The 23,539-nt window shown below is 28.3% G+C and overlaps 2 protein-coding genes across 2 annotated transcripts; both read right to left on the reverse strand.

Moving 5' to 3' along the window:
- Positions 1-182: 182 nt before the first annotated feature.
- Positions 183-6,583, reverse strand: LOC113389299 (neprilysin-1-like). The gene is made up of 7 exons (XM_026626346.1): positions 6,394-6,583; positions 4,803-4,968; positions 3,049-3,097; positions 2,881-2,948; positions 2,630-2,760; positions 1,032-1,196; positions 183-418 (listed from the first exon to the last, which is right to left on the reverse strand). Exons 1-7 carry the CDS (start codon positions 6,562-6,564, stop codon positions 242-244), a joined length of 927 nt encoding a protein of 308 aa, XP_026482131.1. The 5' UTR covers positions 6,565-6,583; the 3' UTR covers positions 183-241.
- Positions 6,584-9,185: 2,602 nt separating this feature from the next.
- Positions 9,186-23,043, reverse strand: LOC113389626 (membrane metallo-endopeptidase-like 1). Its single transcript, XM_026626644.1, has 9 exons — positions 23,028-23,043; positions 16,508-16,652; positions 15,885-16,042; positions 15,600-15,821; positions 15,429-15,513; positions 11,426-11,645; positions 9,633-9,719; positions 9,429-9,572; positions 9,186-9,368 (listed from the first exon to the last, which is right to left on the reverse strand). The coding sequence occupies exons 1-9, from the start codon at positions 23,041-23,043 to the stop codon at positions 9,186-9,188; spliced, it is 1,260 nt and encodes a 419-aa protein (XP_026482429.1).
- Positions 23,044-23,539: the final 496 nt, after the last annotated feature.

The raw sequence follows: 23,539 nt of genomic DNA on the forward strand, positions 1-23,539 counted from the left end.
ATTATAATTTCACTTCTATCGTTATTTCAAAATATCATTATAATCACTTCTATCGTTATTTCAAAAATATCATTTATCAGTTGTAAATAGTCAATTTTTGACTGAAATATTATCAATCTATTTGTAAAATTCCCTGGAATTTGTTAGAACTCTTCTAAAGCGATATTTTCCTATCTATATCATTTATTAGTTGTAACAAGTCAATATTTTTGACTGAAAATTATTATTCTATTTAGGGCATTCACCATATAGTACACTTATCGTTATTAGGATTCATTCCACTGCCTAATTTGCACTTCCAAGCTTTGGAAAATTCTTTGGAATTTGTTAGAACACCTCTAAGGCGATATTTTCCTGGACAGTGTTCGTCTTCTAAGGCCCATCGGGAAGATTCTGGTGTTGAAGTTTCACACCAAAGCTGGAATTTAAAAATGAAGTAAATATAAGAATAAATTATAAGCACTACATATTAAAGATTTAGGAAATGACTCTCCGTGGATAAAAAAAGGACTCTAAAGAAGTGTGACTAAAACTCCTTCAAAATAAGTTTCAAGATATTACGCTGTATTGTTGAGGAAGAATAAGGAAGATTAAATGAACCAATATTTGGGGAAGTCCTGTAGTGAATTTTTTTTATTATAATTTTTTTTATTATAAGTATTAGATTACTATATAATTTTATGTGACGATGAGCAAATTTTCCATGGCATTTGTCAAGTTTTCTCAATGAGAAATATTCATTGTTTTTTTAAGATTTTTTAAATCAAATTAGATGGCATGTTTATTTTTATTCTTCTTTACACTAAACGCAATGAGTGAGAAAAAAAACTGCTAGGTATAATTGTAGAAGGTAACCTGAATCAAACTTATCGTGAGAAAAGAGTGTCTTCTACTTATCTTATGAAAAACTAAGAAGAACTAATAAGACAAACCATAATGCATATTATTGGCGACTTATGTAAGAAGAGAAAAAACGGAGAAAAATGAAGCAAACTGTCGATTAGAAGTAAATATTGTCATCTTCTACTTACGTTTCCATAAGATAGAAAAAACAATTGTTCGTGTGTAAAGTCTTCAAATCCTGGCAAATACGATTCTCTTCCATTTTCCTTGATATATATTTGATAAGCAGCAAATGCTTCTCTAAGACCTCCATTATCAGCAATATTTTCACCCAAAGTTAATTCACCATTTATCTGAAATACAAACACAATAAATCTCAAATATATAAAAAATTCTTGATAATTAGTTTAGTATGTCCGCATTTTTTCCCACGTTTTGGGGCGCACGGATTAACCGATTTTAATGTCAGGGAGATGTGCTGATTTGTTTTTGGCAAAGGCAGGTCCAGCCGTTACGGAGATACGGAGCAAAGAGTGCAGAAAATACAAATCGAGTTTTTGAGAGAACGGAGTATCGGATTTGAATGATCTAAAAAACATTCAATTTGTAATGTTTGGGAGAAGAGGTGATTAGTTTTTGGCAAAAACAGGTCCCGCCATTTCGAAGATACAGAGCTGTGCAAAAATGGCAATTCTTGAGTGAACTAAGCGTCCGATTTGAATGATTTAAAAAACTTTCTGCTTGTATTGACAAAACAATTGCTTTTGAGGATAAAAAATTATTATATCATTTTTTATTTTCAATAAAAAATTTTTGTAATTTTGGATTAAAAATTCAAAAAATTACTCATGCTACCCACAGTCTAAGCGCCACTCTGGTACAAATGTTTACCCAAGAGCGTTTAGACTGTTTATGTACTGGAGCACTTTTCCAATTTTGTGAAAACTATTGAAAAATGTGAAAATGCCGCCTAGTTAAGCGCAGTATAAGTAAAAATATCGCACAGAATTATTTGCAAATGCGTTTAGACTGTGACTAAACGGGAGCAATTTTTCAATTTTGTGTAATTTCGTGGCAACTATTTTTTTGAAATTAAATTCGAAATGAAATGACGATTGTTAATGTTCTGGAGATAAATTCTGGAGATTTATGATTTACATTTGATTTGCTCGGACATAACAAGATAGCAAAAATAATGAAAGTTACAGTATTTGTAATAATATATTTGAAAACGTTTAAAATTTCTCGAATATTTCATTACGGTATGGGAAGTTCCAGCAATTTGCCTTAAGTTTATTTTTAACTTTGCGTAGAAAATGTTTATTAATTTAATGTTTATTTTAGATGTTTCAAGGAATTTTGAATAATTCGACACCCAAAATACGGTATGCCAAAATTTGACTAGTTTTGTCGAACGTTTTTTCGAAATAACCAGTTGAAATTTCACAATATAAAAAGTTGCTAAATTTTGAGTCCTATTATTTATGTCAATTATTTAAGTTTATGCAACTTTCTTTAAGGTAAAATGCCACTTACACCCAGTTACAAATACTGAAAATATCTATAATAATTATCTACAGTTGTTTATAAATTATTTTAATTTTCAACTTTCCGGAGGAAAAGCTTATATTTTTGTCAGAAAATTGTATTTACTTATTCTATATTTTGAATCATTTGGCATCAAACAATATACGTGTGTATGTCGACCAAAATTTGATCTTTAGCCAAATTTATTAATACTTTTATTATTATAATATAAAATCAGTATATAGTTAAATTTTCTTACATATTCTCCAATGTCCGGCATATAAAACTTGCTATATTGGTCAATAAAACATTTGGTTTTTTCAATGTATTTTTCTACTGTATCTTCAGACCACCATTGGCGCAAATTTCCTTCTTTATCGTATTGTCTGCCTAAAAATAAAATCTATTAGTAATTTTCTATTCATATTTATTATAGTATATTTGAATTCAGTTTGATGAAGATATTTAGATAGTTAAAAAAATTAAAATTAATGGATGAATATTTATTACCACTATCATCAAATCCATGTGTCAACTCGTGTCCAAGAATTGATCCTAAAGAACCATAGTTCAGAGCCCTAAAATTTTAAAATATTTAAATAAATGTAATAAGACATTAAATCATACTTGAAATATTTTTTTTTAATTTTAGATTTCATTGAATTTGTGTCTACTTACTCAAGACCAAGATGATAAAATGGATATTGTAATATTGCTATTGGAACAGCTGCGTCCAACATATTTAGAAAAATCTTTACAAAAATATAAATTCATTGCTAATTGATAAAAAACACTGAATTTGGTGATAAAATTGAGAGAAGAAAGAATTCTACTATATTAACTACTAAAAGTTTAGCATTTCTATAAAGCATAAAATCTCAAATTTTGGTCCTAAATCTATAATTGTAAAATCGACCAAATGAAATTTATAAATTGAGTACAAAGATTTTAAACATTATTTTAGATATTAATATGAAGAGTATAAATGCTCTAAAATTTTTGAAAATTTTAAATATAAAGTTCTAATTTTATGATTAACTTCTAAACTTTGTTGCATTTTTCAGCCTTATTGATTTTTTCATTTAAAAAATTATTAAATCCATTGTAATTGTCTTTTAAATAATATATTAAAATAGAACTGTTTTTAAATAATTTTATTCGATGATGGGTGAAAGTTATATTTATTTTACTTTCTTATATTGGGTAAAGTTGCCTAACTCGTACCCCCTAAGTAAGTAATTCTGCACTATTCAGTGAATTATTTTAAAAGATTTTTTTACTGTTTATTGAATAATTATTTAGTTGGCTAACAATTGGTAAAATTTATTGTCTTACCTAAACTTCGCTGCTTTTTTCAGCCTTATTGATTTTTTTTTATAAAACCTTTACCAAAATTTTAATAAAACCGATTGTTGTCTATGATCTAATTGTCTAATAAATAAAGTATTGAAATCGAATTGTTTTAAAGTAATTTCATTTGGTGGATGTTTTCTTTATTTTCCTTTTTTATATAGGGCGAGGTTGCCTAAGTCGTACCCTCTAAGAAAATAATTCTGCACTATTTAGTGCAATTAATTTAAAAGATTTTTTTTTTCTAGTTTTTATAGAATAATAATTTAGTTGGCTAACAATTGTTGAAATTTCATTTTCATATTCGAATAGGTTTATTTATATTTTTCAAAAATTTAGTCGCCTTAGTCGTACCTACTACTACTAAACAACTATACAGAATTCAGTATGAGATCAAAATTTCTGTAGTTATTAGTTGCCAAGTCAAACTAAATTATTAAATTAACATCTCAAACATAATAATAAGGGGGCGTCCATTAATCACGTAAGCAACTTTTTAAGGATTTTTGGTGATATTCAAAATTACGTGAAAAAGCTGTAATTTTGCTGAATTTTTTGAAAAAAATCAGTTAAAAAATAAATACACGTAATAATTTTTGTGATTTTTCGTCAAACCTTACCTCCTTCTAAAAACCTCACGTGAACCTCACTTGTACAAAATATAACAGTTTTTGAGAGAAATAAGCATCCAAATTGAATGATTCAAAAAATTTTCTGCTTGTGTTGACAAAACAATTGCTTTTGCGAAAAAAAAACTTTTTTTTTGTATACCAAACATAATTTAGATTATAATTGTAATTCTGACAATGTTACAGTATTTATTTATAATAATTTATTTGAAAACATTCAGTATTCCTCGAACATTTCGTTACGGTACGGGAAGTAGCAGTAATTTGTCTTAAGGCACAATGCCATACACCACTAGTTTATATGTAAAACACGCTTGATCTCACAGCAAATAGATAGATTACGACCAATAATAAGCATAAGATAGCGTTGCCACGACAACGCTATGTTATGAGCTCTGTTACGGCAGAATTGCCCCATAATTTCTATTATATAGTTTGATTTCATAAACTTACTTATAGCGTTTGTTTGAAAAGTATGAAAAGCATTGACACTTATTGGATCCGTAGCCCAATTATGCATGCCATCCTCAGCAGAATGCAAGGACTCCAATTGCAATCTCATACGCCAATTTAGCACCGATAACATATTTTCCATGTGTGTGGATTCACTTATCAAAACCTAAAAAAATAAAAAATATATTAAATACTAGATGATCCGACATCCTGTACATATGTCTACAATTTTTTAATGTAATATACTAATATTTACCGTTTACCTAAAAATAATAATTATTGTTTTTTAAATTACTCTTCACGCCAAAATGCATATACATTTATAATATGAAATGTTAAATGTATAATTGCTTTAAATAATATGATGAGTCTCAATTCCCACACTATATTAGAAATTGAAGTCTTTTAAACGGTATAAAATAGCCATCCCCATAACATTACAAGGTACTTCATGTTGGATTGAATTAATTTAATTTTTTATTATTCAATATCCTGCATCTTAAACTTCTCCTAATCGATATCGTGAGGGCCGAATTGTATGTATTCATCTTATAAAGTTGTTATAAAGTGAAATTTTTACAAATTTTAAAAATATTATGGAACGATTAGTAACAGATGCAAAGAAATTATGTATTAAAAAACTATATTGAAAATTTAATATCCGTATTTTGTGTTGGCGCCCCCTAAGTAGTGCGCTCGTATTTTTCGCATGCATCGTATTCAAGATAGGACCGACTCTGATTAATACTTAATTTCATATTTTAAGAGAATTAGTTTGTCATATCCTGTTCATATGTGCATCATTCAATCTGCCATACATATACTGAATCTTATATTATTTTAATTTCTGGCACATCTCAGCTGCTTTTTGTCAATAATAATATAGACGTTTCATTTTTCTTATTCATAATCACAAATTTGTTATACTTATTCCAACATAGTCTAGGTTCATAAGTAAATTGAAACTTTTGGTAGATCATTGTTTTTATTTGTTTTCAATCCAAACAATCACAAGTCGTTTTTTGCAATTTTTTCCATTTACTTCTACAATATTGCACATACATCCCAGTACTTTATAATCACATACATCCTAGAAAATTTCTTTAACAAACTTCAAAAAGATTTATCAAAATCCGCATAATCGTTTAGATGGAATATACAGTGAGTGCTTGTGATTTAATATAAACTTTATATAATAGTGTGGGGAAATGAAGCAGGCTAGTGTTTGTAAATAAACAATTGGACTTGTCAAATAAAACTCCTTCTTTGTCTTCATTTCAATCGTGGTAGGTCACCAATGTGGGAGTCGTAATGGATATAATAGAATAAACTCCCACAATAGTCATAAAGCTCAAATTGATTCTACGTTTTAGTTAGGAAACGTTTGTATGAGAAAAAGAGAAAGGGCTGTTTTTAGGGTTTGCCCGGCAATTATTCGATTTTTTCTCGCCGTAAGAACCATCCTGGGACTTCAGCGAACATTTTAAAAATGGAATTGGACAAATCGGTCCAGGCGTTGTTAAGTTATGCGCTTACCGACACATTTTGCGATTCATTTTTATATATAAGATAATTTTAAGTATCTACTTACCCCTCTATAATACTGTTCCAATTTCTGGTCATCCAATAGCCATTCAGGAAATCCAATATGTTCCTTCATTCGTCTCGATTTATCAGCAGTAGCAACCCTTGTGGCAGCATCCATCCACTTTTGTTCCTTCATAACAGATTGCTCGAAAGCTTTTCTGATATCTCTCAACATTTCTGCAACCCTCGGCCTGGTTTCAATAATAAAGGATTCCGTTGCTAAAGTGCGCCCAAGTGCCATACCGAACATATCGGTGACTTTGGAGGTACAGTGACTTGTCCTAAAAATAATACATGGTAAAAATACTCGTAAAAGACTAAATTGTAGGTGGTATTTTTAACTTCCCGAAGTAGAAGTTTATGTTTTCATCAAAAAATCCGATTAGTTGATTTTATGTTTTCTCAATGTTTCAAGCCATTCTGAATCGAATGAGACCATTTGGAGAAAGTATGTGTGTGCCTACATACTTTAGTACAATTTTTTTGAAACAGGGGCTCTCAAAGTCGACCGATTTTAAAAAAATTATATGAAAATAATTACAATTTTAGACAACTTGTGGGAAATTGTGTCATTAATTTAGATTGTGGTCCTAGGACTGTTATTCACGTTACGATTCCAAAGTATTGTTTATTATTAACTTCCCGTAGGGTAAGTTATTGTAATGGGCCGAAAATCGGAATTGAAAATTTTTACATTTCTCGACGTTTTGAAGGTTTCTGAACATTTTGGCATACTTCAGAAAAAATGGATGTGTGTGTGCGTGTGTGTATGTATGTATGGATACAAATTTTCGCCCACGTTTTCGGGCGTACGGATCAACCGATTTGAATGGTTTAAAAAACATTCGATTCCTATTGATAAGGAGATGTGCTGATTAGTTTTTGGTAGAGGCAGGTCCAGCAGGTACGGAGATAACGAGCAAAGAGTGCAGAAAATAGAAATCGAGTTTTTGAGAGAACGGAGCATCCGATTTGAATGATCTAAAAAACATTCAATTAGTAATAATTGGGAAAAGGGGTTATTAGTTTTTCGCAAAGGTAGGCCCAGCTATTTCGGAGATACAGAGCGAAACGTACAAAAAATGGCAGTTTTTGAGAGAACTAAGCGTCAGATTCAATTGATTCAAAGAACTTTCTGCTTGTCTTAACAAAATAATTGATTTTGGAAAAAAAATTGTTTCAATTTTTTTTTTTTAATTTTTTGTATATCGAAAATAATAATTCACATGTTATTTTTAATTCTGACTAAAGTTCTGATATACTTTAAACAAATAATTTCAACTTTGCAATTCAGTTTATATAATTCTTATAAATATTAGACAATGTTACAATATTTATAATAATCTATTTGAAAAAATTCAGTATTCCTCGAACATTTCGTTACGTTACGGGAAGTTCCAGCAATTTGCCTCAGGGCACGATGCCACCCACCACACTAGTTAGTACTGTTTAAATAAACAATAATAATAAAAATTAACCATAGAATAACCAAAAATGTTCACAGTTCCGTAGCTTTAGGTTACACTGAAATTCTCAATTTTCAAACTATACAGTTTTTTTTTTAATGTATACTATCACCCCGTGACGTTGAGTTCTGGGACACTGTTGTGTATCTGTTTTCCAATATTGGCTAAATTCATCAAATCGATTTTGAAAATTCAAAAACTGTTCGAAAGATATTGGTTGGGAATCGTGCTAATTAGTTTTTGGTAAAGATCGGCCGGGCCGTTTTCTTGTAATAAAGTGTTAAAAATTTCTTTTTCGACGATTTTTATTATTATTTTTTTGACTATAGTCTTCTAGATCATAGTCTTCTAGATCATACTAAAATATTAGGCCCTACGACAACTGGTTTAGCTTTAAAAATTCGTCAAAGTTTGCAAAAATTAGTATCATTTTTTGGCATTTGTCAAAATTAGACCTTTGATCGACGTTTGCTCAAAAACACCTAAACCGATTTCAGAAATTTAAAAACCATTTGATGTATCTCAATGAGGACTATCGTTTGTCAGTTTTGAGCGACGATCTGCCGAGCCGTATCTTTGTAATTTGGAAAAAAGTGTTAAACTTTTCGTTCACATTTAAAGTCATACTACCGAAACGATTTAAAAAAATCAAAAACTGTTCAAAAGATATTAGTTGGGAATGATACTGATTAGTTCTAGGTGAAAACCTACCGAGCCGTTTTCTTGTAAATAACTGTTGAAAAAAAAAATTTAAGCCGATTTTTATGGAACTTTTTTGGCGATATATATTATGGTCTTATAGAACTTACTGAAATATTACTGCTTTACGACAAGTAGCTTAATTTTAAAAATTCATCAAAGTTTGAAAAATTGAGAAGTTTTTTGACGTTTGTTAAAATTAAAATTAGACGATTTACTTAGTACGTGGTCTTTTTGAACATACTAAACCATTAAAGTCCTACGGAAACTGGTTCAGTTATAAAAATTATTGATTTTCGAGAATTTGCTTTTACAAAATACTCCGAGTTAACGTGTTCGTTCGTTTTCAATTATGTGTAATAAATCCACTCGGAATACTTTTAATCACTCATAAATTAATTTATTTATTATTGATTAAGTCGATTATTTACACATATCGATTATGAAGAGTTTTTGAAGAGCGATCACCATTAAATTTGGTGCATTTAAAGCTAGTTTCATCTGTGATTACCATTGATTTGGTTATCATATAGTCATAAATAAAATGTTCCTTGAATATGTTTTTTTAGTTCACGTACCTGAACTGTATATATTTGTCATTATGTAAGAAATAAAATAAAAACTAGTTAATTTACCTTATTTGGCAAACTGTTTTGCCTAATACTTGACCAGCATATCTATCATACAGTTGTCTCATGGTTTTAGTTGTATGTACACTAAGGATTTCCATAATTTGCCACCATAAATACAATTCTAACTCTCGTGCTGGATGTGTATGCATTAAACGATTTATTGAACATAAGTAGAATATTTCCTGAAAAATACTTTGTTCTAAATTTTGCCTTTAAATGTAATAAAGTTAACACGTGCTCACCGAATCGTCTATAAGAATTTTATCTCCAGTTACATTGACTCCTGATTGTATACCTTCAAATAATTTTTGGATGTATCGCGACCACAAATCATGGGGTTGTTTGTCGGAATCGACTTCACCATCCAAACAAAGATTTGTCTCGGTCTGGTAAATATATCAACTGTTTTATATTTTAAATAAAATTGTCTTGACTTGCTGATTTACCTGTAATTCCTCGACAGTTATTTCTTTCATCGACGACATCAGATCTGCGGTTGAATTCAACGAGATGTTTTTGGCCATTTCGTTTATCTGTAAAAAAATAAATATTTTACTGAATAATTCTACTAAAAGTATAAGTTACTAGCTGACCCGGCAAACGTTGTTTTGCTAAGTAAGGTATATTCTAAACAATTTCTAGAGAATCAACAATATTAATACTTCTGGTGTATAAGGATGTGTTTGAATGCTATATACAATGGGGTATTATAAAAACAATAAACTCCATTAGTTTGTCTATATTTTGTCAATACAATCAAACTGCAAGTTTTATACACTTTCTATAGAAAACATGGTATAATCCGATCCAAGTCTTTTTTTTTGGTCTTTCGACTTATTGATTACGTTTCAAGTTTTTCACATTCTTTTTGGATTCTGAATTTTGTGAATAATTGTAAATAACACTACTAAGCTTATACATAATTTTCAAATTTCTGCGAAGAGAGATAGAAAATGAATTAAGTATTTGTTCTTTGACCTGCTTTTTGAAAAGTTTCAAGTAACATTTGATGAATTTAAATAAAATCAATAAAAAGTATATATGTAGAGCAGGGCGAGGCACAAAGGTCCAATTTGACTTTGAGCAAATATTAATTATATTATAATAATCAAACCAATTATATCACAACAAATAACACATTTCAAACAAACAATTATCTGACTACATTAAGTAAAACTGTCAGCTACTTCATCATTGTAGAAATGTGTTTTTTTGCTGTCTTTCAAACATTTTTTATCAAGACCTTTTTATGCTACAGGCGGGGTAACTTGGAACGGTCAAGTGGCAAACAGGTTTAATGTCTTATTTTAATTTTAAAGGATTTTACAAAATAATTACATTTTTAACTAATGCTAAAAAACTACTAACGAAAGAAAATACTTTTATTATGGATTTTTAAATATTACCATTTATCTCCCGATAGCAAAGTCATGAGAATCACGGTTATAGCTAGTTATACAAAATTTTCCCTCTACTTTCAAATATTGTTGTTAAACAATGCTTAACTTTACTGGTTTTTGACACATCGATGGTAGACCTTTTTGACCCCAAACCTTCTTATATTACTATCTATTTTCGATAAATTCTGGGAAATTATAACTGGGAAAATGTTATTCGACAAAATGTCCTTTTTGATCGATACCAAATTTAGGTTCTGAATTTAAATAACATAAATAAAAAATAATATAACCTAGAAAATGTTTTATAAATACCAATGAGTATATAATTATACAAATGAGATCTTTCAGAGCGCCGTGTTTGAGAAAAATACAATTTGCAAAAAAAGGGTGCTACAATGCCAAAAGAGCATTTTTATATTAACATTTCAAAAAAGTTGATATTTTGAGTTTCTAGTAACTCTTGCGACCCGTTTAATAACGTTTTTGTGCATAAATAAAACTACAAACAAAACTACTTACTACAATTTAATCATAATTAAATAATATTTACGTAAAACATCCTATTAAACGTAATTGAACATCATCTGTCGAAAACGTTTGACATTTGACGTATTAGCCACCGTCCATTGTTTTATTCAAATTACGCTTCTAGAAAAATTTTCTAATTAAAAATGTAAAGTTTCTACGCGAGTTTGAAATAATATCTCGTATTTCCGACAACTTACTGATTAGCACAAATTTTTCAAGACTAAGACTGGCCAAATCGGTTTAGCTGTTTTCGAGTTTTACCGAATCATTTGATCGAGAGCTACATTTTTATATATAAGTTTATAATTTACCTCGTAAAGTTTCTCTTCCAGATTATAAATTGCTTCAGCAGCATCATCCAGTCTTTGCATCAAGTCAACTGGAGGAGTCCCTTCCAATTGAGTCACTTCAGTTATGTAATTTAAAGTGACGTCACGAATGAAAGTTAGGTAACGTTTTTGATTTGGAGAACGTTCTTTTGTACTCATGGCACGTCGCACTTTTTCCAAACGTTTAGACAACTCTTTGTAACTAGAAAGACAAGTTTGACAAACTTAAATTTTGCTATTTTTGTTATCTTGGGGCCGGCCGTGGTCCCGTGGTAAGAACGTGGGCTAGCAAATCCTAGTCCCGGGTTCGAATCCAACCTCGGTCGGTTCGGTATCAAAGCAGCTTGATACCAAATTTTCACTTGAAATTATAGATTTTCAAATATGATTTCAAGTGAAAATGGCCTTTCGTGGGCATAGCTGTAGTGGCAACATGCCACTTGGAAGTAAAAGTCATCACTATTACAACAATTGTAATAAAAAATAAAAATTCAGCTCATAGAGATGGGACAACTGTTTGGGTTGCCATCTATAATAATTGTAAAATAGTTGATCACAACAGCTCATAGAACTCATAGTTCTGATCGCTGTTAAAAATATATATAAAAAAAAAAAAAAAAAAAATTTTTGTTATCTTATATATAAAATTCTTCTGTACGGGTATATGATTTGACACGTCTCCTAAACGGTTAATCGGATTTTGATAAATGTTTTTGGAGTTTGTTAAAGGAAATTTTTAAGATTTAATGAACGATAAAACTATAGTAATAATCATAGCTGGGCACCGTTAATCAAATAGTTAACTTCGTTAATCGTTAATCCGCTACAAAAAAAGTTAACTTCGTTAAACGTTAAAGCGTTACATTTCGGAAGAATTAACGCAAGTTAACGTTAATCGTTAATCCGTTAATATGTGTAAAATTACATTTTTATATCGTTGCGTTAGTGAACTTAAAAAACTTATTAGTTTAGGTTCTGGAAGTTAACAGGTTATGAATAAAACAAAATACTTGTATAATTCAAATGTGTAATTTAACCCCTCGCGCGTTTTATGCACACTTCCGTGTGTATAAGGAAAATGGCACAATTATCACATACCGTGATAACGCTATTGGTCAACTTTCCGTTTTTATGATTGCATATTGTTTTTACAAGAATTTTTTCTAAATAAAGGGAAAGAGTTTTTTTAACTTCCCGTAGGGCAAGTTATAGTAATCGCAAAAAAATCGAAAATGAAAATTTTTGCATTTCTCGACGTTTCAAACGTTTCTGAATATTTTGGCATACCTTAGAAAAAATGAATGTATGTGTGTGTGTGCGTGTATGTATGTGTATGGATACAAATTTTCGTCGACGATTTCGGGAACACGGATCAACCGATTTGAATAATTCAAAAAACATTCGATTCGTATTGACAAGAAGACGTGCTGATTAGTTTTTGACAAAGGCAGGTCTAGCCGTTCCGAAGATATGGGGCAAAATTGACCCAAAAACGGTAACTCAGTTTTTAAGAGAACGGAGCGTCCGATTTTAATAATTCAAAAAACATTTTACTTGTATTGACAATTATGAAGAACTGATCAATTTTTCATGAAGGCAGGTCTAGCGGTTTCGGAGATCTAATGAAAAAAGTAAAAAAAAATGCCATTTGGCGGTCAAAATGATCATTAGACATATGCACATCAAATTGTCAGATATTTTATAGAGATTTTAACAATAAGTTGTTTGCATTTCTTTGGGTTCCGTACCAATGTTTATTTGTTAGACGGCGACGCGGCGCTTACGCGCTTTATATTTTGTCTCTATGCAGTCCTAAAGCAGTAAAATTGCTTTGAAAAAAAGTTCAGATCTTCCAAAATATGTCAAAATAAAGAAAACATTTTTTTTTTTTTAAAAAAAATTAATTTTTTGTCCAATAGTTTATAGTTTCTCAAAAATCTTATTTTTTCGAAGTAATTTTTTTTCAAAAATGTTAATCGTTTTTAAAAATATAATAATTTTTGGTACGGGAAGTTCCAGCAATTTGCCTTAAGGCACGATGCCTTAATTGCCTTAAGACAGAATTCCACTTACAGCTAGTTCTTTAAAGAGTTTGTAGCTCTTTGGTTTTTCTATAGACTGAGTGACAGAATTGAAAAAGTCTTCCTTCTCGTCATCATCGTTGTTACTCGCATTGCTCCCTCCGCCACTTAAACTATCTCTGTCCTTCGAATTTTTCGCTGCTTCTTGCCATAAGGCATCATCTACCTTTTTTTCCGTGCATTTTCTTACTGCATTCCTCTCTACTGCTGCCATACGTTTACAGCCACATTAACCGAAACTTTGGGTGAAATGCCGCGGCAAGTTGGCACTGTTCATCATTCAGGAGTAGTCCAAATCTTTTCTCTATGCCGTTTAATAAGGCATTGGCTAAAGCCTATGGCTAAAGCTGTGCCGTGCGGTAAATAGTAGGCATTGGATTAACGATTAACGGACTTCTTGCATTTTAACGGAAGTTAACGTGTCCGTTAACATTTTTAAAAGTTAACTTAAAAGTTAATCCGTTAATCAAAATGTTAACTTCGTTAATTAACGATTAACGGATTAACGAGTTAATGCCCAGCTATGGTAATAATGTAGAAATAAATGGCAAAAATTACAAAAAAACACTTATCATTGTTTGACATTGAAAACATTTGATCTGTTAGAAATGTCAATTTACTTGAAATTTGAATTTAGCTGAAATTATGAGCCTAGATAATATTAGAACGTAATATACAAGAAAAATGTAATGTCTACATTATTATTGCCGTAAAGCAGCTGAGATGTGCCAGAAATTAAAATAATATAAGATACAGTCAACAGTATATGTTTGGCAGATGACATTATGTAATTCAGTTTAATACATAACGCAACAAGTCCAAAATTGCATATACATTATTTTTTTAAACTTATGCATATCGCATTTGGGTTTACCTTACTAAATTATTTAACAATACAAAACAATCAAAAGCATATCGAGTCTTCTTCAAGTTTCATCAAATGGTTTTTAAATTTTTGAAATCGATTTAGTCATTTACACGGCTGAAAAACACACAAACTTTTTTAAAGAAAGATGAAAATCGAATGGCACTAATTAGTAGAAAAGTTAAGAGAGAATCATAGAATTATATTTCTTACCCTAATAAAATAATTCTTTATGGCGGTTTTCATGAGGACAAGTTGCAAGAGAAAAACAGGTTTGACTTTGTTCTAATGTCACATTATGAGCCTAGATAGTATTAGAATAAAATGTACAGGAAAAATGTAATGTCTACATTATTATTGCCGTAAAGCAGCTGAGATGTGCCAGAAATAGAAAGAATATAAGATACAGTCAACAGTTGGCAGATGCAATTATATTTAATAATTTTAATGTTTAATAAAACTGAATTAAATCCAAAATTGCAAATAATTTTTTTTAAACTAATGCATGTCGCATTTTAGTTTACTTTACTAAATTATTTAACAATACAAAAAATATTTCTACTTATTATAATGATTTAGAATTTTGTCACATGTCTGAAAAATTTATTTGTTTGGCATTGGATATGGAATATTTAGCAAGTTGATCTTAGATTGAATAATGCACATATGAACTAGATTTTACAAATTGATTCATCTAAGATTTGAACATAAACAATGATGTGTATTAAATTACTAGTAGGAAATATGTACTTTAGAAATTATAATTGCCAAAAAACAACTAATGTATGAGAGTTATAGACTAAATTATTGAAGCAATTATGTTGTGTGGTAAAATCAAGTGTGATATTGTACTTTTACCCCAGATACTATATTTTTTCTGATTTTTTTTTTATACTGCTTATGCTAAAGACGATAAATGAATCACAAAGACAGGACATCAAATAGGATATTAAAAAATATAGGATAGTTAATTAAAAAATTTGGAACGTTTCAATTGTAGACGTGGGTACAGGACGTTATCTAAACTTTTTATTTATACCTCGGCAACGGATTAGTATTTTCAGGAGATCCAACCAGCATAATAGTTCTGGAACCATTCATTGGATGAGGATACACAGCAAAACCTATTTTAAGACAAAATTACAAACTTTGCATATTCAACAAAGCAATTTATTGTGATTTACCAAATGTGTGTTTGAAATTTATTTACCGATTAAAAGATCCGCTGTACTCAATCTTTTATGAGCTGCACAAGTAATAATCCAATCAAAATTTGTAATATACGCGCCTTCATTATTCATAACATAATTAGTCAAATTTGAAAACATATTTGTAACGTCTACTTTATCTAAAAAATATGTCGGGACAGCCGGCATTTGAATGGAGTGAAGATAGTTTACAATGGGTGCGTACGAAAGGTCCTCCAATTTTTCTAAAAGTAAAGTAATAAATAGTGTTGTTTGTAAGGAGGTTGTACATATATTTAAATACAAACCGGTATCCATGCAGGCTTTGTACATCCAACGTGATTGTTTTAGAGGTAATGGTAGTTTTTGTTTGGTGTCCGGTTCCAATCTGAGGTAGTCTCGAACTTGGCGCAAAATTCGAGTTTGGCGGTCGTTGAACCAATCGTATGAAGATGATTCACTTGGTCTAAAAAACACATACATAAATTATATAAAATAATATTTCTTCAACATTTATAATCAAGAACTGAAATTTTACAGTTTACTTCACAATTTGAATTCAAATTCATTTGACATTTCAATGAAGTGAAGTTGCACATTTACCAACAGATTTTTTGAGTTTATTCATATAATATATAAACATTATATAAAGTTTTGCAATTAAAAAACTCATTAAATAGAAATACGTAATGTAAATTTCAAAATTCTAATCTTAAATTGTAAAGTTTATTTAAAATACATTTATCGATATATGTAAACAATTTTGTGTCTTCTTGAAGTGCTGTTGGCAACACTTGCAAATATCAAAATGGCGCCTTTGGCGTTTGACGTTTGTCAGTTGCAAAAACAGTTCATACTTGTTAGTCAACAATAAATTAACTAATTTGTTAAATAAAAACGTTAATTTGTAAATTTAGTGTTGTGTTATTACCTTGGATGTTCCATATGCCAAGCTCCACATGCATATTTATAAAAATCGTCGCAAGGATCTAAAGTTCGGTTCATACTCAAAGCCAACATGCTGGAGGCTCTGATGCAGGCCTGGGTTTCGCAGACTCCATTGGTTCTAAGGTAATCTATAAAAATAATTATTATTAAACACTGTAGTATATGCAAAATTCTCTTAAATAATATTAGAGAATGATTTTATGTTGCCTATAAGATGTACGTTAAACGGTGTCAAACTGTTTTAACGCTTCAGAACTTGTCATTTGTCGTTACAAAAATGTAAATAAAAGATATAATGCGATTAATTATATTTTAATATTGTCTAGGTAGATATATAATATATAAAACCGTTTACATTTATAACAGAGTAATTATAGTTTGACATATTAACAATTTGTGACAGTTTTTAATATAAGATTGCATTATTAAGAACTGTCAAATCTGACAGTCATTGGAGCATAAAATAAGGCGCTGCCACCGTTTTTTTCTAAATATAAACCGATTTGCATCTAATTTTGGAATTGGGTTCATCTTGCCCTTAACTTTCAAAGTAAAAAATTCATAAAGTGAATTTTGAACTCCACACCCAGCATGGGAGAGGTTGCTTTTTTGTGACCAAATTTTTTAATATTGATAAATAGCCTAATTTTAAGAAAAACACATTTCATACAATTTTTCAAAAAAGCCTGACTTTCTTACGTTTTTCATCTTTTTTTTGCATATATCTTTAAAGAGTCCATACATGAGGCTGAAAAGGGGCAAAGAGGTTTGACAAAAAAAACACAAAATGTCACCTCGAGAAATTGGGGTTTAGCAAAAAAATCCTAATATTTTTCAAAACAATCCCAAAATTTTTCGATTTTCTTTGTACTAAAAATACACTTGATGTTGGTCAGGGGGTTAATTTTGAATATCACCACGTAAAAGCAAGAGGAAAGGAGTTTAAAAGGACCTTAAAAGTCAATCACTTGATTAATGAATGCCCCTCAAATATATTCATTATAACGAAATTTTTTAATAAACAAATTTTGTAGCAGGTAGTTCAATTTTTACCTTCCGAACTTAAAGGTAAGATGAGCCTAATTCCAAATTTTCATGTAAATCGGTTCACAGTAAAAAATTAGGACCAAAACCAGTTTGCCCATATAATTTATATTTAAAAAAATATTAAATTTTTCCTAATCACTTGCAAACTATTGAATTTAGAATAGATTTTTTTTTAAAACTTATTAAAAATCATATTTCTACTATCAAAACAAAGTAACTAAATAACTAATAAAAATAAATCTTAAATCGATGATATATTAAATGTTTGAGTTATTATAAAATAATAAATATTAGAACTCAAAATGAGATTGATAATACTAATTTAGTTATTTATTACTTATTTTATTTTTTAAATAAAAATATATAGACATATTTGAATACTATTATAAGTTTTTCCATGATCAGTATTTAGAAACTGCTCAAAATTGTAATAATTTTTATTACAAAAATTTTATTGATAACTTCTAAGACTCTTTATTTATATAAAATAATATTATAGTATTTATAAACACATTGATATATCTTGTCATATTTATATTTTTCGAAAAAAAACACTTTTCATGAAAAAAATGTCCATAATTTTTAAAAAAACTTTGTCCAACGTATTATGAAATCTCATTTCTGCTAATCTTTTGAAATTATTTAATTTATTAAAATTGAATTAATTAATTATTAAAATTGAATTAATTAATTAAATTTTATTAGATACTAGAATTTTCCTAGTATTTTTTAATTCCAAGAAAAAGTCTGATTAGCTAATTTCATGGTTTCTCGACGTTTTAGGTCGTTTTGAATCTTCTGATATCAAAATTGACCTTTTGTCAAACTTTTCTCAGAAACTGCTGCACCGATTTCAAAAATTTATGAGCTATTTGATAAATTACAACCATTTGATAATTCAGTTTCTTTTAAATTAGCTGTTCTTTTTGTCCAAGTTTTAGCTAAAAATCTTGAAAAATCCTTTAAAAAATTTAACGATATATATCACATAAATATCGTTCTAATTTACTATTGATTTGTTTTGACGATTTTGATGATACTTCATATAATAATAAGGAAAATGCTTTATATTATTGAAACTCATCAAAGTTTTAAGGAGCCATGTCAAAATTTAAAAAATTTTAATCTTCACAATTTCTAAAGTTGCTAACTCTCAATTCCAATAAGATAAAGCTAGTTGTAAGTGGTATTTTGCCTTAAAGCAAGTTGTATGGACTTCTCGATATGTGCAAATAATCAACTTATATTTGCATATATCGAGAAGTCCATACAACTTAAGGCAAAATACCACTTATATATAGTTTTATTTTTTTTAGACTAGTAGTATATGAATTTTATCTATAGTCCTAACTTTAAAAAATCTATAAAATCTTATAAAACTATTGAACTTTTGTTTGATAATTTGTACGATAGATAAAGTTTTTTATTTGCACAAAGTTTTAATTCGTCTACAAAGCCTTTTTCGTTTACAAAGTGATTATTAAATGAATAATGAATGATGTTGCGGCAAAGTTTTTTTTAGCATTCGTTGAAATGTTTTTGTGTCATATGATTGAATTGCCTAATCGAATTATTGATTTAACATACTGCATACGGCCTATTGAAAAACTAAGAAATAGATAGAGATAAATTTAGATATAAGTAACTAAAATATTAAAGTGATAATTATATAAAAACTAAATTTAAAGTTAAAAAAAATTCAAATGTACTGAAATTATGTTTAGTGATTTTGGTAATGGTGTTTTTCTCCCATCATCCCATATATCCGCCATTTTTATGTTAATGTTAAAAACTATGTAAAATAAACTCTCGTGCCATGAAGATTGCGAAACAAGCAACACTAAAATAAATTGGTATATTTTGAAGGAAGCATTTTTATTTTTACTAAATAAAATTAAGTACTAAATAAATTATTATAGATAGATCTGTAATACACAGAACTCAGATGCTAAATATCAATTCTAATTAAGTTGAATTGCAGTATTAAAATATTTGTAACACAGTTTGTCAAAACACAATATAAATCAATTCTCTGAGTTATAATTATCAATTAGTAATTGTAAAATATTAATAAAGTGAAATACAATTATGTGGCACATAATATTAATTATTTAGTACCTTTATCGAGTACAAGGTTCGTGAAGTCAAATCGGGTTTAATTCGATTTTCACGGCAAACAAAATATTTTTCCGCTTATAAATTATTCAACCTCGTTCCAAATTTTAACCAAATTGATTGCCATACAAAATAAAACTTATATAGAGTTTTTGTTAAACGATAATATAGATAACTTCGATAAATTACGTTGATCTAGATTTCTATAGAAAAATATGACAGACAAATATTAACTATTGACTTTAATTTTGGGTTGTATTAAATATTCTATATGTATTGTAATGTGATTAAAATAAAGTAAATAACAGTTGTAGTTGTAGGTTGATTGCTGGTTGAATTTTCTCAAGTTTATATTTTTGACAGAAAATCCGATTTGCTACTTTATTTTCTGGATGTTCCAAGTCATTTTGACATCAAATTTAGCAGAAGTTATTATTTATTGAAAGCAAAATTTGACCTTATTTTGTAAGCTAGTAGTTTTTCTGACGAACTTAGCAAAAACGACTTTGAATTTTATTTTTCATAGTGGATTTGGGACATTTTTTTAGTTTTTGTCAAATAACTCACAAACTTTATATGGGGGCCATCTTTTATAAAATTTGATACAATTTCATGCCAACAGTTATATACACCCCGATATAAGGGTTTTGAATAGAATGACTTTGAATTCAATTTCAGACATATTTCAGTTTTTGTCAAATATTTCACAAACTTCATATGGGGGCACTCTTTTTTAGTTGGCTTGGCAGAAACTAGATAAAATTTACTACGACTCCATGCCAACAGTTGCATACAGTCCTATAAAAATATTTCGAATAAAATGACTTTGAATTCAAAAATAGATAATTAAATATTAAATACACATCGTTATACTCAATTACAATATTACTTATATTATTTATATAAAATCGTTATATTCAATGTTAAATTATTTCCATCTTTTATCCTTTCAACAAGTAGTTTTTCTGCAGAATTGTAAAAAACACAAGAACAATTTATTTTTAACTTGTGTCCTTTACAGTTCTTGAGTAAAACTTTCAATGTCGATTGTCGTACAATTTGCCTTGAATTACAAGTAACGTTTTATTTCGTAAAAATAAACTTCAGACAATAAAATTGAAATGCGATGAGACGTTTTCCACAAAGTTTTTCTTCATTGCATGACGAGGAAAAACTTTGTGGAAAACGTGAAATTTATAAATGAAGTAGATGACTTATAAAAGGACTTAGTATAATATTCTACTTCGAATTGTTATAATAGATTATTGGGCTCTAACACTGTTGTCCTAATAATAGGAATAAATGTTTTAAATTTACAATAATCTGATAAAAACTTGATGAAAAACAGTACATTTCATGAAAATGATAGTAGGATTATTTAAACAATAGTAAGTTCCATATAGTCCAATTAGGTAAGGTAAAAAACAAGTTTTTTCAGATTTTTTTGAGTATTTACTCAACAATATCGATCATCTGATAATTTTTGCCCAAGGAAACATGTAAATATTTTAAAATATAAAATTAATTTTTTACATAATAACTTACATAAAACTGCCAACACTATTACAGCTATTAGAAGAATTGCAATGATCAATATTAAAACTTTTAATATGGTTTGTTTTCCACAATTTCTTCTGAATCTGTAGGGAAAATATATTTATTAATTATTTATCAAGCTTTTCAAATTTTGATTTATTGTAAAGGAATAAATAGATAAAAGTGAATACAAATTAATAAGAGTATTTAAACAGTATTTAAAATCTCTTCTAAATCTGCAAACAAGTTTTTACAATCTTTATTAATTATTTATCAAACTATTATTATAAAAATTTTGTTCTTGTAACAAAAAATGTTATTGAAAGGAATAATAATTTACAAATAAAACATATACATTTTTTTATAAAATACGTTGGCATTGTAAAATAAAATCTGGATGGATGATAAAATTAAAAATAAAACTCTTCTTGTTTTTGTCGCTTTGAAGAAACTTAGCATAAAAGCATAATTATTTTTTTTTTAAATATAAGATCCAAGAAAAGTTATATTTTATTTGCACATTTAATACTGAATAAATTTAATTGATATCCCTATTTGTGCTATTTTTAAAAAATACTTACTTGGACGAAACTGTTACATAGTTTCGAGAATTTTGTGTGTTATTAAGATTATTTCCAACGTGGTTATTTGAAAGCGGACTGGATACTCCTGTGAAGAAAAAATTATAATTTTTTTATTATAATTTTTACTAAATAATACTTTATATTTGATATTTATAGATCAATTCTTCCACATAAAAGACCAATCCCTAGTAGAAATGAATCGTGGCGCAATATTGTACTTTTTATGGGCTCTATATTGTTTACCAATATTGCTATAATATTATTCTGTTAACATTTTCCCATATAAATCCAATATTAAAACCAATAAAGGCCCCATATAAAACCAATATTGATAAACAATATTAAAATCCCATTCAAAACCAATATAAGCTCAATATTGAGAACCAATACAAGATTAATATAAATAAACAATATTTACCCTATATAAAAAACCAATATAAGCTCAATATAAATAAACAATATTTACCCCAAATTCATAATTATTATTTAACCCACATTTAAAAATATTATTTAATTTATATAGAAAAACAGTATTTAACTCATTGATAATAAAAGTTTATTTATTCTAAATGAATACATACATTTTTAAATAGTTTATGTATTGAATCTTGATATCTTTATTAACAATTTACACATTATTTTATGATAACAAGATACAAAACAATCAAAATATTTTCAGTCATTATAATAATTTAGAGGATTTTAATGATAAATTATAATCATAATTTTTGTTAATCCTATCGCCGTAATTGTACAAAGACCAAGCCATTCAAACAATTTGCAGACTTAATTATTATTTCGATGTTTTTTTTATTTTCACACATGTTTTAACATTTTCTTGAATTCGATCATGATTACACCTGAAATAAGATAAAATTTATTAATATTTTATAGCAATATTTTCGAAATATATTGATTTTATAAACTCATAAATTCAATTACTTAGCTTTTAGCAAAAAAAACATTTCAGGCATTATTTTGCAGTAAATATAATTGTAGTTTATCTAAAACTCATATTTTCTAGAACTCTATCACAGTCAAATCTGAAATAATTAAAAATACAGTAAATAGAAAATTTTAACATTAATTTAAAACAGCTCAATTATAGTTTCAAATTAAAACAAAAAAACTATTGTTGGAAATACGAATACCAAATATTCAAAAGCGATAATAAGTTATTGAAAAGTCTTCATTTAATAAGTTTGTTAATATTTTTATTACCTTTTACCAAATCCATTCTTGCTATGTGATAGTTTTTATATTACAGCTGATTTTATATCCATTTCAATTTAGTCAATCTAGAATATATAAAATACATCATTGTTTACTAAATATGTATGTTGATTTATATAAGTAATAAATATACTTACGTGCTTTAAATATAAAACTCAAAATTACGTTATTTAACCGCTTAATTTTAATTATAAACTGTTCACAAAATAAGTTTTTAGCAAATTATTATATATTTGATATCATAGATCATTTTATTATTCACTAAATATTCACTCAAAATTCACGAACTAAGACTTACTATATTTTATGAATATTTTTTAATATTATAACAAATTCTAAATTCAACAAAAATTGCTAAACGCACTGCGTAACAAATTTCAGTCTACTGAAAATTACGAAACTCTGCTTGGCTTGCGCTTTGTTTGATGGTGTAGGTGTAGCATTGTTAATCAAAGGGCGGTTTTTATGTTTTTGTATTTTATGTTACGAAGTATACGCTC

The sequence above is a fragment of the Ctenocephalides felis genome, unplaced genomic scaffold (assembly GCF_003426905.1).
Source record: "Ctenocephalides felis isolate EL2017-DRISC unplaced genomic scaffold, ASM342690v1 CF-g0.4_SCAFFOLD_03573, whole genome shotgun sequence".
Lineage (NCBI taxonomy): Eukaryota > Metazoa > Arthropoda > Insecta > Siphonaptera > Pulicidae > Ctenocephalides > Ctenocephalides felis.